The sequence below is a fragment of the Micropterus salmoides genome, unplaced genomic scaffold, assembly GCF_014851395.1.
Source record: "Micropterus salmoides isolate LMB-PRFRI ecotype aquatic unplaced genomic scaffold, ASM1485139v1 Ms_hic_scaffold_1, whole genome shotgun sequence".
In the NCBI taxonomy this organism is placed as follows: domain Eukaryota; kingdom Metazoa; phylum Chordata; class Actinopteri; order Centrarchiformes; family Centrarchidae; genus Micropterus; species Micropterus salmoides.
Window position 1 is genome coordinate 46,705,080 of NW_024040040.1, and position 18,620 is coordinate 46,723,699.

General features: G+C 40.1%; 1 protein-coding gene across 1 annotated transcript in view; it reads right to left on the bottom strand.

Moving 5' to 3' along the window:
* Positions 1-615: 615 nt before the first annotated feature.
* The window catches only part of myo3a (myosin IIIA), a 62,115-nt gene continuing 44,110 nt past the window's right edge, over positions 616-18,620 (bottom strand). The window contains exons 24-35 of the mRNA XM_038731479.1: positions 17,114-17,194; positions 16,782-16,987; positions 16,582-16,693; positions 15,398-15,560; positions 15,212-15,298; positions 14,995-15,118; positions 13,609-14,905; positions 13,382-13,526; positions 8,958-9,049; positions 6,815-6,855; positions 2,739-2,984; positions 616-1,277 (exon numbers count right to left, since the gene is read on the bottom strand). Of these exons, the coding sequence (XP_038587407.1) occupies positions 1,163-1,277; positions 2,739-2,984; positions 6,815-6,855; positions 8,958-9,049; positions 13,382-13,526; positions 13,609-14,905; positions 14,995-15,118; positions 15,212-15,298; positions 15,398-15,560; positions 16,582-16,693; positions 16,782-16,987; positions 17,114-17,194 (2,709 nt within the window). The 3' untranslated portion in view covers positions 616-1,162. The remainder of the gene's footprint in view (positions 1,278-2,738; positions 2,985-6,814; positions 6,856-8,957; positions 9,050-13,381; positions 13,527-13,608; positions 14,906-14,994; positions 15,119-15,211; positions 15,299-15,397; positions 15,561-16,581; positions 16,694-16,781; positions 16,988-17,113; positions 17,195-18,620) is intronic.

Here is an 18,620-nt window from a genome sequence, read left to right on the forward strand (position 1 = left end):
GGTTCTAGAGACCTTACAATGATGGTGTTAGTTATTTTAGCTTTCTCTATAATATTACAAAGTTCTAGTTATTTTAATCATAGCTCTTTAATTTGTAAAAACAACAATAGTGTTTCTTCTCTATACTCGCCCATCCCTTGCAGGTCCTGGGGAGCTGGACTCCCAGTTGTTCCTTTGCTGTCTATGTTTTTTATTTCTTATTTGCCTGTATGTAGTTTTCTGTGCCAGTGTGTGCAGTCAGCATGTTGTTGGTGATTCACTAACACTCCCTGTGGGGCTTTTCTCCTTTAAAATGTCACACAAAAGGTCAGAGGTTGAATCTCAAGAAATGCTCAAAGTCAACATGGAAAAGGCTACATGAAGAGCTGGTTTGATATCAACATGACACAGCTGCTTCTGCTTACTCCCTCTGATACACTGGACCCTTTTTACCACCAAAAACCTGCAGGAATTCAGTGTTTTCATATGAATTGTATAACTGAATATACATGCTGAATAACTGCAGATTACCATGTCCAAATGAACTCCTGTCACATGGGCGCAGCTATGCTAAATGAACGCACAACAAATTAAAACATCACAAGGAATTTGATATATTTTATGTTTAAATGAACAAAACAGAGATTATAGCAGACAGGAGAATGTACATTTCATACAACATGACAACACTGAAGCTGATTTTCCAGAGATATGTTCTTCAAAACTGGATCGAAATGCCAAGTGTTCAAGTGTGAGAGCATGGCTTTTGTATTTACACGATCTAAAGATATTTTACACAATTCTAGTTGCTTTTTAAATGGATAAGGACAACCTCAAACACAAACTAAAAAACAGGAAATTGATGAGCAAAAGTAGCTGCGTCTAGTTTACAAATTGCATAAATAAAACCTTCATTTACAGCAAGTTAAAAGGGAGTAGTATTTTATTATTTACATTTACCTTCATCCTGTCTTTGCTGCATTTAGATTAATTACACTGGTGGTGACTTACAATCAAAGCATTCATTTCTGTAACTATAAAGTTTCAACGGTTTTTAAAGAAGCTGTGATGAATCAAATACACGTACATCATATGGCATGATATATGTTAGGTTGCCACATCATGTGTAACCTGCTTTGACAGATTATGTGCCAAATGGCTTTAAAAAAGTTCAGTTATGCGTTCAGTACTGTTTGATGAGCTTTCGTCTCTGGGAGGTCTTCCTCAGTAGATGTCTGAAGTCATATGGATTCTCGTCAGCCCGACTCTCTGTGGAGGGCATTCTGGGAACAGAGTGCCTGTCAACAAATTCAACACAAAGATAAAGCGCAAAGACCACCACCAACAACAACAAATAAAAAAGAGAGAGAGATGAAAAGATTCATGTCCAGGAGGAAGATTTCATATTGTTTATCATTTTGAACAATGATTTATCAAGTGCATGGGCTGTCTGAAGCAATGGCCAGGCAGGACTGGAAAACAGATGAAATGTGAACATGGATTTGTCACTATGTGTCCAACTGGAATGTGAAATGCATGTGTGGTATAACAGCAACGTTCAAATACCTCACATTTTCCATTCTCACATATAATAGATCAGTGTAGGATCTTTCCCTCTCAGATAACTAAAACCCTGTATCCTTTAATTAGCAGCAGGGCTGTGTAATCCACCTTCAGTCTTTAATTTGAGGCATCGTCAATTAAAATTTTGAAATTAAATCTTCAAACACAATTTTTTCTTAAAAGGCAGGTTATTTTTAATAACAATAACTGGATTATTATGGGGATATCTCAGTTCATGCTTTCATCAAGATGCATTAAAACAGTATTTGCAATTATGGAATTAGCGTGTGCATGTAAACAGGATTGAATGAGTGCAACCTTTTTAATCTATTTTGTGACAAAAATGTATTTTACTGCAGGGGTGAATCAGCAGCCCTGTTTCCCTGCAGATTACATTATATATTATAGTATACTGTAGTCAGTCAGTATATGCAGGCACTAAAATCAGACAGCTGGAGAAAGATCAAGGAGACCATTCACAACCTTGTCACATGGTAACACAACTGAGCCAACTCCAGGTACTGATGAAAATGCGTGGTTGAAAAAAAAAGCAAGTAAAGAGGATCGCTGAGTCGAGATAATTTTGTCACAAATTAAAATAACAAAATGTGCGTCATTAAAAATAGAAACCATGATAATGGTCTGCTCATATATGCATACTCATGCTGAACAGTGTTTTGGGACGCTGAGCCTCCAAAACAGGAAGTAAATGCTCTGCTGCTTTTTAAAAAGATGAAACTACTCGGAAAGTCAGATTAAAATGTGGTGCATGAGTTGACGAGTTGTTGACGTCACACGTAGAAACATGGCGGACAACATGGTTGATGGTTAGAAACGTTTGATCAATGGTGCATTTTTGCTAACATGGTTATAACGGTTAGTTAGCTGTCCACGTAGAGTGACCTAGATAAATTAGGAAAGTTATTTATTAGCAGTATTTGCAGTACAAGCAATATTTTAGTGGTTTCAGGTAATGTACTGGTACAATAACACCAGTTGGACAAAAATCACTTAATAAATAGCTGAAAACTGTTTCGTTCACGATCAGCTTTACAAAAATAGAGCTCTGAACTAACTTGCCATTACAGATTCATCAGTTAGATAACTGATTATCTGACTGGACCATCTTCTGTATCGGCCTTTACAGAAATCAATGCTTTATTCAAATCAAAGATCACAGGTAACAAGGACATTACCTGTTGTCAGTGGCAGGTTTGGGAGGCTCGGGTTCAGTGACGGCCCTCTCTCTGGTCGGTCTACTGGCAGCAGCTGGTCTCTGCTCTGAAGCCGGCTCCCTCTCTGTGGACTGCCTCCTCTCTACAGAGTGCCTTCTCTCAGGCGTGCTGCTGTGCGACGTGTCCTCTGTGGAGATGGAGGGTTCAGACCTGCTGGTGGGCAGTTCCCGGTAGTAGTGGTCATCTACATCCAGCAGCTTTCCTGGACTGGAGCACAAACAGAAGTGACATAATGAAGTTAGGAGGGCAGACTTTGGTGTCAGTGAGACATTCATGTCTTGGTGACTGTTTATGTATAGCCTAATAACCCATACCAAATACCAATCTGAACTCACAGTGGTCATAATAACAAAAGAAATCTGGTTCTATGTCCCTTTAGATGCAAATACAGTATCTCACAAAAGTGAGTACGCCCCTCAGATTTTTATAAATATCTGATTATATCTTTTCATGTGACAACAATGAAGAAAGGACACTTTGATACAATGTAAAGTAGTAAGTGTACTGCTTGTGTAACAGTGTAAATTGGCCGTCCCCTCAAAATAACACATCACACAGCCATTAATGTCTAAACCGCTGGAAACAAAAGTGAGTACACGCCTAAGTGAAAATGTCCAAATTGGGCCCAATAAGCCATTTTCCCTCCCCGGTGTCATGTGACTCGTTAGTGTTACAAGGGTTCAGTTGTGAATGGGAAGCAGGTGTGTTAAATTTGGTGTTATCACTTTCACACTCCCTCATACTGGTAACTGGAAGTTCAACATGGCCAGTACTTGAAGTGGGGCGGTACGCACCGGTACGCAGTACCGGCACCTCGACATTTTACTCTTTGTTGTACCGGGACATTTTCTTGCGTACCGGGACTTCTCCCAAGCTGCCGGTACTCTCCTCTGCCCTCTCCATATCAGGTTCTCTGGGCGCTACGTGACTCTCACCTGTTCCCGTTCTTGCCTACCTGCTAAACTCTGTTGGCGCAGAGAGACGAGGGAGAAGAGACTTTCAAGCAGCTGTGTGCTGAATGTAGCTCGTCAATGTCACTTGTCGTGAACCGACCAATCACAGCCTGGATGGGGCGGGACATTTAAAAGTATTGACAGAGAGGTGACATTTTCACTGGGGACGCTGGAGACAGGTCAGAATCAGAATGACTACTTTGAAAGCTTTTGCTCAAAATGTTCTTAACAACAGCAACAATAAATGTTAAATAACAAATGAAACAATGGACAATGAGAAAACATGCAATGCAATTGAAATATAGAATAAACAAATGTGCATAGGGGATGGGAGCACCTATTTTTGTCCGCTTCAAGCACTGAACATGGCATCTGATGGCAACCAAAGTGTGTCTTGCCTATAGTCAAGCATGGTGGTGGGAGTGTCCTGGTCTGGGGCTGCATGAGTGCTGCCAGCATTGGAGAGCTACAGTTCACTGAGGGAACCATGAATGCCAACATGTATTGTGACATACTGAAGCAGAGCAAGATCTCCTCCCTTCGGAGACTGGACCCACAGGGCAGTATTCCAACATGATAACGACCCCAAACACACATCCAAGAGACCGCTGCCTTCCTAAAGAAGCTTAGGGTAAAGATCATGGACTGGCCAAGCGTGCCTCCAGACCTAAACCCTCTTGAGCATCTGTGGGGAAACGGAAGGTGGAGGAGCGCAAGGTCTCTAACATCCAGCAGCTCCATGATGTCTTCATGGAGGAGTGGAAGAGGACTCCAGTGGCAACCTGTGAAGCTCTGGTGACCTCCATTCCCCAGAGGGTTAAGGCAGTTGTGGAAAATAATGGTGGCCACACAAGATATTTACACTTTGGACCCAATTTGGACATTTTCACTAAGTGTGCTCACTTTTGTTGCCAGCGGTTTAGACGTTAATGGCTGTGTGATTTTTTGAGGGGACAGCAAATTTACACTGTTATACAAGCTATACTACTTTACATTGTATCAAAGTGTCATTTCTTCAGTGTTGTCACATGAAAAGATATAATCAAATATTTACAAATATGTGAGGGGTGTACTGACTCATGCGAGATACTGTATCTCCCTGAAGCTACGCTCTGGACTGCCACATGAACAGAAGTGAGAAAAAGAGAGTTTCCAAGTGGAGATCAATAAGTCTCACACATAAACATCCGGCTGCAATTGAAAATCAGTGTCTTTGTGACTACATGGCTCCAAAATCAGAACTGTCAACACTGTCCAGTGAACTGTGATGAGTCTGAGGCCCGACCTGACCTTATAACTGCAGACACACAATCATCCCGCTGATGAATCATGATGAATGTGCTGCTCTGTAGCTGAAATGAAAATGTCCCCTTGATTGTAATTATCTCCCTGTTCTCTGGAACATTGGCTGAATGAAGTGATTGACACAGCGGTGTGAGAGGAAAAACCTTGAGGACGTTGACTCCCTCAGAAGAAATTTGTAGCTTCTTACACCCAGATCTGGATCAATACTAAAAACAATCTACTAAGTAATATTTAAGTTAGGTAAAGCTTTTAGACTAAAGTGGGTCAACATCGGGATTGTGGTGAACAAAAGCTGATCTTTTTATAGTTGTGCTATATGTTTCTGACAATAACAAGGTAAAGTTAAAGTTTTCACTTATCCAGCGAACTATCTTAACATCTATGGGATGAACTGGCATCACATTTGCACATTCGGGATTATTAGAGAATGCATTTTAATGACTTTACGGTTTTCCTCCAATGTCACCATGAGGTTGGCATTTGTGGTTTTGACTGAAACAACTGTAATGGACTTTGTAATAAGTTTTAAACTAATGACATTCACATCAGCTGTGCTTGTATTTAATGCTAGTTAGCATGCTGAGGTTAGCATTTAGCTCAAAGCAATGTTGTGCCTGAAAACAGCCTCACAGAGCTGCTAGCATGGCTGTAGACTCTGAAATTTGTAGTTTTGTAGTCTGGAGTTGCTCTTTTTCTGGTTCAGCCAAAAGGGAATCAGTTCAGCCCTGGCTGCTGAACCAGGGTTGGTTCAAGGGCTAGATCATCCCCGGTTCACTGCTCATGCTAACTACCTCATCTTTCCTCTGTTTATCTTCAACAAACTGCTGTTGTTGGAAACAAGAAATTGCTTCCCCCTGGTACAGAGGAATTTTATGAGCTGGTAATAGGTTGAATCACTATTATTATGTCACATTTCTAGACAGAGGGTACAAAACAGACATGTAATAGATCATTGCTCTAATAGATCATAGCTCTAATATCGGCAATAATATATAGATATTAGTAGTTCACTTTCTGATTAACTCTGCCTCCTCATTTCTCCCTTTGTATGTCTTTACTCCCATTTCTTATCATCACCTTTGTCTACTCTTCAGTTTTCACTCCTCTTACCACCCATGCTCTCCCATCTCCCATCCTCCTCTGCTGTCAGCTTTAGCCAGAGATGCTATCTTTCCTGCTGACCTTCTCATCCTTAATGATGCATGTAAACTGCTCCTGTCCATCGCTGGCTTTATTTATCTGCTAACAAATTATTACCCTTGATGTTTAGCGCTGTGTATGTGTGTGTGTGTCTTCAGACTGCTGTGATAAAGTACCCTGGCCCCTTCTCGTTCAGCCAGCCCTATCGGCCTATCTTCACTCCCTCAATCTGGGCGGTACGCTCACCTTGCGGCCTATACCACACATACATATGCATGAGGGCACACATCCAGTCACTTTTTATTTTAATTTAAAGAAATATCTGATCTGCAGGTACATTCAACAATTGTTACGAAACATCTTCCATACCACCATACAAAATATTTCTAATGCGTAACATTAATTTCCACAGAGTATATTTACAGTACATATACAGTATAAAGGCTAATTAATTTCACTGAGGATGTGTGAAATTTGGCAGATCGTTAAATTTGGACCCAGACACAGTGCTTATGTTGGCGCTGGGGTAGAGTCATTACTCTGGACTCTGTCTCCCAAGCAAGCCTGCAGCAGGCCAACCTCTTAAAATAGTAGTGATAGGTTGTTAAAATCATGTTGAAATAAGAACCGGACACTTACTCCTCTTTCCTGGGCTTGCGTTTATCATCCTGGACAGACCTCTGAGTGGAGAGAGACAGAGACAGATTACTACAAGTCAATCAAACACTCCTAATCTCTGTGTTTGGGTAAAGCAAAATAAATTGATTTTAGAACAGTGGTTTCCAACCTTTTGGCGTGTAACCCCTGAATACAAAGCAAAAGGTTATTTGGCCCATTACAGGCTGCATATGTTTACAAGTTGTGACCAGTTAGCCAAAGAGTAATTTTAGCCATGCTAGACGATGAAGCCTAATTATTTTGGTGATCCCCTGACTTGTCTTCTAGCGCCAACATGAGATTGATATCTCATTGATTCCCACAGGATTTTGTGAGACTATGGTGGGTGGACATCGACCCTCTAGGGGGGTCCGGGAGAACGTAACAAAAATTTGTAACTTCCCTAACATTTTATTTTATTTTTAATGGACACATGTAACAAGTTTTATACTTCCTGTAAATACAATCCAATAAATCTTATTTCTATACTGTAGACATTGTGTTAACACCTTATTTTGAAAACTGGACTTTGTCACATGTGTATCATCCATCCTCGCATGTGTATCATCCAAGTCCGACGGAATTTGATAAATTATATTGTATGTTGTGCCCATATTGCGTAAGATTTAATGGCCTCTCTTCAGGTAAGACTCTCATACCGTATCACTTTGTACAGTGAGAAAATGCCTGCCTGTCAGCTCACTCTGCTCCTTTTAACTGCATTTACCATAAAGGCTCTAATGCGTGTGCACTCCAAATTTAGCTGCTAGCTTGATCGCATTCTCACAATGCTGTATAAACCCTTAACATTACCGTAATTACCTCAAAAGAGAAGTGGTTGTCTCGAGTCGGATTCCAAAGTGTGTGAACGCGCAAGTTTACAGCAGCGGCGCAAAACACAATGTTAGACGTCTTGAATGTTAATATATTTTCGGTTCATTTTGAAACACTGTGGCCCCTTACAAAAATTTCCTATGCTATAATACCATACAATTTCTGCAGTATTTGTACCTTATGTTCCTGTGGTACTGTACCACACGGGACATGTACTGTGTGGTAAATGTATGGTATAGTACAACAGGTTCTGTGATACATTACCGCAGAATTTGTGGTACTGTAAGGTCGTACCACACGAATACCATAGGAACATTTTCTAATACCACAGGAATTTTTTGTAAGGGGCGGGCCACCATAATTTCGGTAATTAATGGGAAATACTGTGGTATCGGGACTTTTTTTTTATTTGTCCGACACTTTGGTTTATGACGAAATACCTGTAAAACTAATGAAATTCCCATCAGCTCCAGCTGTACTTAGTTTACTGCTTATGTGAGGTGGTCAACATGGTACTCGTACATACATACATATGTATGTGCATACTCGCTAAGCATCAGATTATTAGCAATATCAGCGTGAGCATGTTAGCAGGGTAGTGTTAGCATTTAGCTCAAAGCACTGCTGTGCCTCAGTAAAACCTCACAGAGCCACTAGAGGGGCTGTAGAGTCTTACTCTGTTTATGGATTTTCTGTTGATCAAATCTGAACTTTTTTACAACTAAAACAACTAAAACAACTAATTTTTTATTTTATTTATTTTTTTACATGTCATCAGATTTGTATGGGAGTAAGTTATTATTTTGTGTGCTTAAACAATTTTAAAGTAATAAAAAGCACAATTATTGCTACAGTTTTGTACTCTATCAAATTTTTGGTCATTATTAATTGATTGAAATATTGATTAAATGCATTACACTCTATCTACTGTATAGAACTAGGTCAACTAAACAAAAGTGACGGCATTGTAAACAAACCTTAAGTGCTGCAAAAAGAGCAACTTTGCGCTGAGCTATTGTTCGCTGAAATTATGACACATTACATTAACAGTTACATAATAAGAACACTGAATAAAAGAGAATTGCCTTTAATACAAAAAATGCTCAAGAAACTGTTGTACAAAGAAACTCTACAACATACTTTTCCAGACAACTCTTGAATTGGGAGCATATGCACTTAAGAGTACTACAGAAAGAGAAAAATTGCCAATCAATAGTGCATTGTGAAAGCCAATAGCTGGGGAAGTACACATGGCAGCAGAAATCAATCTCCATCTTTTTCTGTGACTCACATGAATCAAGGTGTAATAGGTGGAGTCCTCTGGTGTGTTGAGGGTCTTCGGCTGCTGGGTCCTGCGGGGAGTCCTCGACAATCTCTTGTCAGCTGAGAAGCAACAAAGATGGTTAAAAACATCAGACAGCGGGTTTAACTGTAAAAACTACTCTTTTTGTTGCACATGAATGGACACTTGAAGGGAAAACGGAACCTCACATTCATTTAACTTATTTCTTGTAGAGCAATTTTCTAAGTTTTTTATGTTTACATTTTTCCACAGGTCGCTGGGATTTTGTGTTTTGACTTTTTAGTAGTGTTGTAGTACTCGAGACCGGTCTTTGTCTTGACCACTTTTTGATGGTCTTTGTTTTGTCTCGGACTCGACCGCATTTGTACTTGGTCTTGTCTCAGTCTCGGACGTTGAGCACTCATATTTTTTATTTCAAGACCATAATTTTGGGAATATCAATAAAATTGCTTTTGCATTCAGCAACTGATTTATTTGTTGATATCCTAACTTTGATTGGATGTAAAACTTATTACTTCATATGCAACCACTAACGCTAACTAAAAATGTGTTGTTACTGTTAACGACTGCCACCCCTCCCCGCAATGGTAAACATGGAAAAAGAGTGTTGAATAAAAGATGCTTACGTTGATTTCAGCTCTTAGTGTTTGTAGTGGGTGTTTTAATGGGAAGGTGGATCTTTCAGATCAATTTGAGACGTACCTATGATCTCGTTCCACATTTTATTGTGTCGTGTAATGTGGGGAACTGGTCTTGGTCTTGACTCGGTCTCGCTCGGTCTTGGTCTCGACTTGGTCTCAGCCCCTAAAAGTCTTGGTGTTTTCTCGGTCTCGATAAACTCTGGTCTTGGTCTTGACTTGGTCTCGGTTTGGGCGGTCTTGACTACAACACTATTTTTTGGTACTCTTGATTTATTCTCTTGGTCTTTTTGTGAATAAATTCCATGGATGTGGTTGTTTAAAATGTGTTTTTCTGTTGTTGGTTTAGGTCAGTTTTAGTGTTGTTCACCCCATAGGACCGCCTCCATAGAGTGGAGCGTAACAACAGGTATAAGAAAAATACAGTAACATAATAAAATAAAATTGTTTTTTAAAGGTCCAGTGTGTAGTATTAGGAGGATCTTTAGAGAGGAAATGCAATATAATATAGATAAACAACGTTTTCAGTGGTGTATAAACCCTACATAACCATTCTGTTACCTCAAAATGAGGGTCCCCTTAACGTACCCGTCGCCAGGTTGCGCCGCCATGTTTCTACAGTAGCCTAAACGGACAAACCACTCTATAGAGAGTGTTTCATCACTACGTTGAATATGTAAAAAGGAGGGGGAGGAGAAGGAGAAGAAGCTGGAGATGACAACGTAGAAGAAGAAGAAGACCGGTTTATTAGAAATAAGGAAAAAGTGAAATTTGGATAAATGGAGGACATCGACGGCCCTTAAACCCCTAGGCCACCAGAGCACCACAAGGACTTTGTCTTAAAATATGTAATCCTAAATAAAAGCAGCACAACATCAAACAAAAGTGTCTTTCTTGGTTTTCTCCCACAACTCTGTGCTAAATTATTTGTGGTGCTTTGTCAGCCCAACCTCCTGCATGTCCAACATAAATTGGAGTGAAGGTGGTGATAATGTTTTGACTTGATGTGAAGTGATCTGGTGTTATTTTTTACCCACTGCGATGGGATTCAGAGGAAGTTGGCTTTGGCTCATTTAAAAGGACGTCAACATCAAGGTCGACAAGTTCGAGAGCCGGTGGGCTCATTACACATGGTTGGTTTGATTACTGGAGACACTATTGAGTGTGATCTGACGCCATGCTGACCCCCTTATACACACTACAGTTTAATGCTCAGGCCTTTTGCCAGTTTTTAAATAAGAGATTATGTGAAACAACCTTTGACACAAACCCTATAACTTTGTGACGATGTTTGATTCCCAGCAGTGTATTGAACACAAAGACTGACGTGTGTTTGTGACCAGCTGAAGCAGCTTTTCATGCATAACAGCTGTAGTAGTGGCTAGTTAGCAATCTATCATATTTGTGGCATGTGATATTGCAATTATTATCATATCACAATGACCTTTGCTCGTTGCTGATTATTAATCACTGTTCATACAAGAGGAAAACACATGGCAAAAACAATCCATCATGTGCAGGACCTCTCAGGTGAAGGAGATGAAAAGTTTGTAATATTATTAAACAAGTCCATTTAAAGGTCATTCTGTTTTGCTCAAACAAGAAAAGCCAATTTCACACACTCTTATTAATTCCTGCCATAATTGTTGGAAACGCTTGCTCACAAAACGGGATTAACATTTGATGACCTTTTCCCATGAAGAACAGTGTGACTGACATTCCTCTACTTTCACTGTGTGAGTCACAAATTATTCTGATTAAGTTTATTATGTCAATGAAATGTATGAGGACAGCTTAGGACTGTCGATGGAGAAATGACCTAGTGGGGCTGAAAAGGATCATTTTGTAGGGAGCTGCGGTGGCCCTTTGGAAATAACACAGATAATTCATTGTGCTTTTACCTGAGGCAATGTGCTGTGCTAAAGAAAAACCTGTAAAGGGCAAACATGCCCAGATTAAAGGAACTCTGCTCAACTGGAAACTCTATGTGGAGTAATGTGTGTTTAACATATAGGGATAAACAATATGCAAAAAACAAAACAAAAAAACATCATATTGTGATTATTTTGGTAGATATTGCAATAGTGATATGAGTCGCAATTTTAGTGGGCAGGGCGTCTCTGTAGCACCACAATGCTTCATTTTAAAGGTCCAGTGTGTAAGTTTAGTGGCATCTAGTGGTGAGGGTTGCGAATTGCAACCAACAGCAAATTCACCACTCATCCCTCCCTTTCCAAGCACGTAGGAGAAACTACGGTGGCCGACATGCTCTGTCATTCTAAGGTAATAAAAACATAATGGTTCATTATATAAGGTCTTTTATACAACCCTGAAAACATAGTTATGTATTATCTTGCATTTCTGTCAATAGATCCTACAAAATATTATACACTGAGCCTTTAAATGGTATGTTGTGACACTTTTTACCTTTTTCAAAAAATTGTGAGATTTAGATATTGCACTTTGCCATTTTGCAATTTTGATAATATTTTGATAAATTGTTCAGCCCTAGTAAAGTAGGTGTAAAAATTTTATTAAAATAGATTCCGATAGAAGCAGATCCAAAAGCGCACCTGCAACTGCACGTAAATTAATTTCACTTTAAGAATTTGTTGGGACATTTTAGGAAACGTGCTTATTCACTTTCTTGCTGAAAGTTTGATGTGAAAGCGCAAAACAGTTCTCATGTTTGCACACTAAAGGTTAAAGCTAGAGCCAGGAGACGGTTAGCTTACCTTAGCTTAACATAAAGAGTGGAAATGGGGGAAACAGGTAGCTGGAGTCCGTTTAAAGTTAACAATCAGCCTACCAGTGCCTCTAAAACTCCATAATTTACATGTTATGTACTCCTTACAGAACACTGATTTCTTTCATTAACACATTATTTTCTACCATATCTGTGCATAGCAACTACACAGTGTTTAAATGCTGATCAGACAGATACCATTTCAAAAAATTAAAAAAAGGATAGTGTAAGCCTACACACTATTTACTGTCATAAAACCAAAAATCAAATGAATGTAAGAATAATCATGATGCCAGTCAAGGTAAGGCAATAGTTGATATCATTGCATAATTATTACATTATTTTGCCAAGACACCAGAACCGGCTGTGACATTTTAGCTGCGAAGACGGTGAACATTCAATTTGCTGTTTCCTCCCCCGCTGCTCACCACTCTGAAAGCAATTACACCTATCACCTGTGCAAATCAGATTTTATTTTTGATGACACATTGGGTAGGGAAGAACTTCCTGTTCTGGCACTTGACTTTCCCAGGTTTCCTGATCTAACTGAGCCTCACTAGAGAGAAAAGAGAACGGCGTTCGGCGATAACATCTGTGAGAAGACGGTAATGAAAATCTTTTTCTTTTTTTACATAAAGAAAATAAATGGAAATAGCTGGCACACCACCTTTAACTCTGAAATAATAAATACTGGATAAATCCTGTGTGTTTACAATCAAGGCTTGAACATAAGGCTTTCTTTTTATTTTTAGAGTGGCAGGAAATTTCACAGGCGCACTCTGACGTTAGTTGTGTGTCTGTGATGGATAACCTCAGTGCAGCAAAATCAAAAAAGACTCTGCTGAAGGATGGATACACCAAATGAATAGATACATTGCCTCCTTAGACAGGCAGCCTATCTTAACTATCTGATGATTCCAGGCTTCAGAAAGAGAACCGAAAATGCATTAACCTCGGGTCAATCTAACATGCATTATATTTATTGCTTTATAGTCTGTTTTTCACAGAGACAATCTCAATTATCTTACTTGATTGGTGATTCTGGGGAGCATAGCCATTGATTGCTTTTCCTCTTACAAACATGCCATTGTTCTCTGGGTTTGATTGATGGGCCTGGATGATCTCATTCAACTTCTGCTGCAGGGCCAGAAAGTCCTGAGAAGTTTTTGTGATCTGTTGAAGACGTTTGACAAATACTTGAGTTGAGTTGGAAAGGTGATTTGGGCACAAAATAAAACGTGTTTAATGATATTACCTGTTTGGAGAAGTTCTCTAGCTGTGCCGTTTGCGTCTGTGTTGTTTGCTTGTTGGCCTTCAGGTTCTTCCTGTCCTTGTACCCTCTGAAGTTACTCTGGATCTTCACTGCAGCTTGCTCTTCCTCCTGTCTTTCTTTTTCAGCATCTGCCTCCTCTTTACGTTCTATCACAACATCGGTGACATCCAGGGCCTCCTCTTTACGTTCTATCACAACATCGGTGACATCCAGGGCCTCCTCGTCTGCCTCCTCTTTTGTTTCCTCTTCTGCATCAACCTTTGCTTTGTTTCGAGTTTCTCTCTCTTCTTTCAGTTTCTTCCGGTCGCGATGGCCTCTGAAGTTACTCTGAATGACAGTGGCAGCTTTTTCCTCGTCCAGTCCCTCCGGGTTCTTGGCAGAATCACCCGGCTGGGATTCTGGCACTGATTCTTCTGTCTGCATTACCTGGTGTTCCTCTTTTGGAGGTTCCGGTGTAACTTTGTTGTCCTTCTTCACCTTCTTAGGGATCTTTCCTTCCTCCTCGAGTCGTTTGCGCTCCTTGTGGCCACGGAAGTTGCTCTGAATCACCACAGCTGCTTTGGTCTCGTCTTGGTCGTCTGACATGACATCTGCTCCAGCTTGAGCCTCCATCGGTTCTTCTCTTTCTGTCTCCTGGCTACTGATTTCTTCTGCTGGCGTTTGAACTTCATCACCCGTAGGACTTTTTGCTTTCTGTTTCTTAGCTGGGATCTTGCCTTCCTCCTGTAACCTCTTCCTCTCTTTGTGGCCTCTGAAATTGCTCTGGATAACAGTGGCAGCCTTGGTTTCTTCTTCTGTGTTGACCGCCTCTTCCCCGGCAGCCTTTTCTTCTTTTGCAGCATCTGCCGCTGGTGCCTCCTCAATCACTGCTTCATCTGCCACTTCTGTATGTTCGTCATCTTCTGGCACCTGTGTGTGATCACTGTCATCATTCTCCTCTGCTTCAAACGTACTTTCTTCATCTTCGTCATTCTCCTCTTGAGCTGTCTTTCCCCCTTCCCCTTTGTTGCTGCCAGGCTCTTTACCACCTTCTTGTTCCAACGATGGTAACTCTAATTCAGCCCCAGCCATCGTCTTTTTTCTCTCTTTAAACTTTTTTCTCTCTTTGTATCCCCTGAAGTTGCTCTGGAGAACCACGGCAGCCTTGGCTTCGTCGTCCTCGTTATTCACTTCGTTGTTGGTGGCAGGTGAGTTTTCTTCATTGGTGACCGTCTCTGGTTCAGGAGTCTCTTCTTTTTCTTTAAGGGCCTTCTCTGCTTTCTCTTTCTCTTTGGCTTCCCTACAAACAAAATGGGTACATCTGTCAAAAAAAACAACCTACCATCTTTTTTTTCAGCGGTTAATGTGTAAATCTCCTGTTTCTCATACTGTTTTCTTTTGAAGCTTTTCCTTTCCTTGTGCCCTCTGTAGCGGGCCTGAATCTTGGTCGCAGCTTTGTTCTTCTCATCTACCAACTCCTTGTATTTCTTTTTTGCAAGATAACCCCTGCAAACTGAAGAAGACGGCAAGAAAAACGTAAACCAATGTAATACACTCCAAGCTTAGCTTGTGTTGGATAACTGAGCCTGTCTCAGATTGTTCTTACCAGCCTGAAAGTGGACGATGAAGGCCTCAAACTTTGCTTTGCTTTTGTCATCAGCCACCCTCTTCCGAACTTTATGCCCCCTGTAAGCTGTGAATCAAAAACCAAAGCAGGCATGGGAAACATCAGAAGAACTGTTTAATGACTTGTTCCCGTTCCAGCAGACAACAGAGTGTACAGTTTACAAACCTGACTGCAACACCAGAGCACTCTGTTCTCGCTCCTTTAATATCCGCCGGTACCGCTTGGCTCCCAGCCAGCCTCGGACATAAGCCTGCAGCAGAATGATCCGTTTTGTGCCCTGCTGCACCATCAGGTTCAGATGTTCAACGTGGTAGTACTTGAGAAACACCTGGAACACATAAAACACTTTAATGATCACCATATCAAATCTATTTGACTTACCACAATCTGACTTGCAAATAATGTTACTGCTTCTATGTTTGTACAACTTTCCAAGCTGTCTTACATGTTCTACAAGAAATTTGTAGAGTTATAGAGTGTTAATGAATTAATTGCATGGTCTTGATTCTGAAACCATTGCACACAATAAGTGAATGGCATGTTCTGGCTTTTTTAGCGAAACACTTTCCTGCACTAACTGTAGGTAAATCTTGGCCTCAATGCCTTTCTTGGTGACACTAAAAAGTAAGAGTTTAGGGGCTTGAACTCAGCTCTTGTGGTTCAATGCTCCAAATCACTATTGCCACACTGCTACATAATATACAATATCACAGGTTGAAAAGGGGATTTGCTACTTTTAATAGACCCTGTTACTCCTTCATAGACCATGCTACAGAGTATGTGAATGTGAAAATGATTTAGGTGCATCGGTATGAATATCAGCGTTTTGTTCATGACTAACTTGATGACTGTCTGGATCTGTAGGCTACTGTTATTTTAATATGTGAGAATACATTTATTTAGCATTTTATATCTTCTGCTGCCATCTGTATATTCATTTTTACTACGTTTACTGTGTGTCTTTGACATAAATATTTCTTTCAGGATGAATTCATTCAAGGCAACAATACAACCTTTATTTCAGATAAAAGACAGAATATTACATAAAATAACTTAAATAACAAAAGCACTATAAAAGATCATGGATTAAGTTCTATCTAATCTCATTGTCAGGTTGTAGCTACAGGTTTTAAACATTACGCAGCCTTATGTTTAAAAGTTCTTCAGTATAGTCCCAGTAAAGTCAGCTTGCCCCACGTCTTATACATAATGTATGCTTAATGTTAAATGTTAAAAGAAGAGATGCATTCATATTATTTCTAATACATATACTCCTGCTGCTTCAAACTGAATTAGCAAAAGTAGAACCGAATAACAATACGTTCAGTTAAAAAAAAATCTCTAATTACCTTAGTCTTCCCCATTGCCCAGTTCTCCAGCTTGGCCTTCTCCAGTATTGCAGCACATGTTTCTGGAGTCGCAGCTGGCTCTTCATGAGCATGGAAAGCCAAAATATAATACCTGTAACAGTCAGTGTAATCAGCCGGACGCTAATACAACATACACTTCTTTCTGAATTATCCCAGGTGTGAAGTGAGAGCTTGTTGACCTCTTTATGAAGTTAGCAAACAGGATCCGGTGCGAGTAGCCCTGCCGCCTGATCTTGGCCGTCTCCAGAACTCCAGTGTAACGGAGCTGAACCAGGACCTTTTCCCGGTCAAACTTGTTGGCATGCCGATCGTTGTTTGGTTTGATACAGCGAACAAAGTGAGGCTGCCCTGCCACCATCTTGGACAGCAGGTCCATCAGAGAGTACTAGAAACCACATTAGGCAGCTTGATTAAACCTTACGCTGCAATGTTGGTAAGAAAACTAGTACAATGCGAGCTTTTGAAACAAAATTTGAACGATATCAGCAACTAAGAGAGGAAATGATCTTACTCTGAAGTAGGAGGCCACTGTCTGTGTTCTCATATTGGTGGTTTCTCTGGGGTGGTAAGGAGTGTCTCCACGTTCACCTGGCTGAACAATCAAACAAAATCCTAATAATTCAAGGCATAGTTTGTCTCCTCAAACATTTTAGTACAAAACACATTAGGCCAACTGGGTAATTGAGCAAGACGAAATGAGGACAGTGACCTACAGTTTAATCTAAAACTCTACAAAACTGTAACATATTCACATTACAATTTTTCTGTACACTACGTTTTTATCAAAGCTTTTAATCTTCCTTTGAGAGATCACCAATCACCGTTTGCATTTGCACTGTGTCATCAAGAGGCACAGGAAGCAAGCACTCTTTCTCGGGAGCGAGCTTTAATTCCAGAGAAGGCTGCAGAAGAGACGCATAAAATGGATAAACAAAGAAACAAGTGCCAAATCAAGAGTATGGTCTGCATAAATACAACTTGTCTGAAACTATTACTTCAAAAAATGTCAAATCAGACAAATTCAAAATCAAACAAAGCCTATATGCTTTAAAAACTGCTCAAATTAACTATGTGGTTACAAATAAAGTACACTATTTGCTCTCATAAACACAACTCAGAATTCTACATCAATATAAATACAAAAAAATGACACATCTTATATATAAATCTGCATCCAGCACATATTTGGTAACATTTTAACAAGCTCTATATCTAATTCTAAGCACTATTACACTGGGGGAAACCAGTTTACAGCAAGCCAACAGCCTAATACTGTTTATGGCACTCTGAATACTCATTGTGCCTCTTAAGAGCGAAGCCTTTGATGAGCTTTTTGTCTAACACAGGCAGATGAATGCAAATAGATTCAAGAACTCATCAAACAGTTAATTTAAATGTAGCTACTGTCAATTGCTTTTAGGTGAGCAAACTGCCTCAAGCCTTACATTTAGCAGGCACTGCAATCGTGTGCTGCCACAATTTAAACAAATTCACCAAAGTAAGTCACTTTGTTTGTTTTAAATTAAGTTTTTATTTGGCCAGGTGGCTACTGACAAAGACTCTGACTGATTACTGAATGCTTTGAATACAAAATTTAAAGTTTTAATACTTTCCTAAGTTTTTTTTCTCCAAGTTTATTAGCATGAGGCATGCCGCTATAAACAGACAGCAGTGGATATGAAAGAAGGCCGAAAGGTTTTAACACAGAGTACACATATACACTCAGGGTACTTAATGACGAGGGGGAAGTGTTTATGCCGGTGACAGACAATAATCGGTCGGCCGATTGATTGGGCTGATATCTGGCATTTTAAGATAATGGTATCGGCCGATGCCTTCGCTCACGAGGCCGATAAACAAAAAATGCCTGGGGACACATCTGCACGCAGCCTCGCCACTGTGGCTACTGTGGAACGATGTTAGCGCTCCCCCTTGTGGAATGGTGATGAAAAAGTTATTTTTGACTCCTAAATGTCCTCGATCACCATTATCTTTTCTAAATATTAACATGTTTCTCC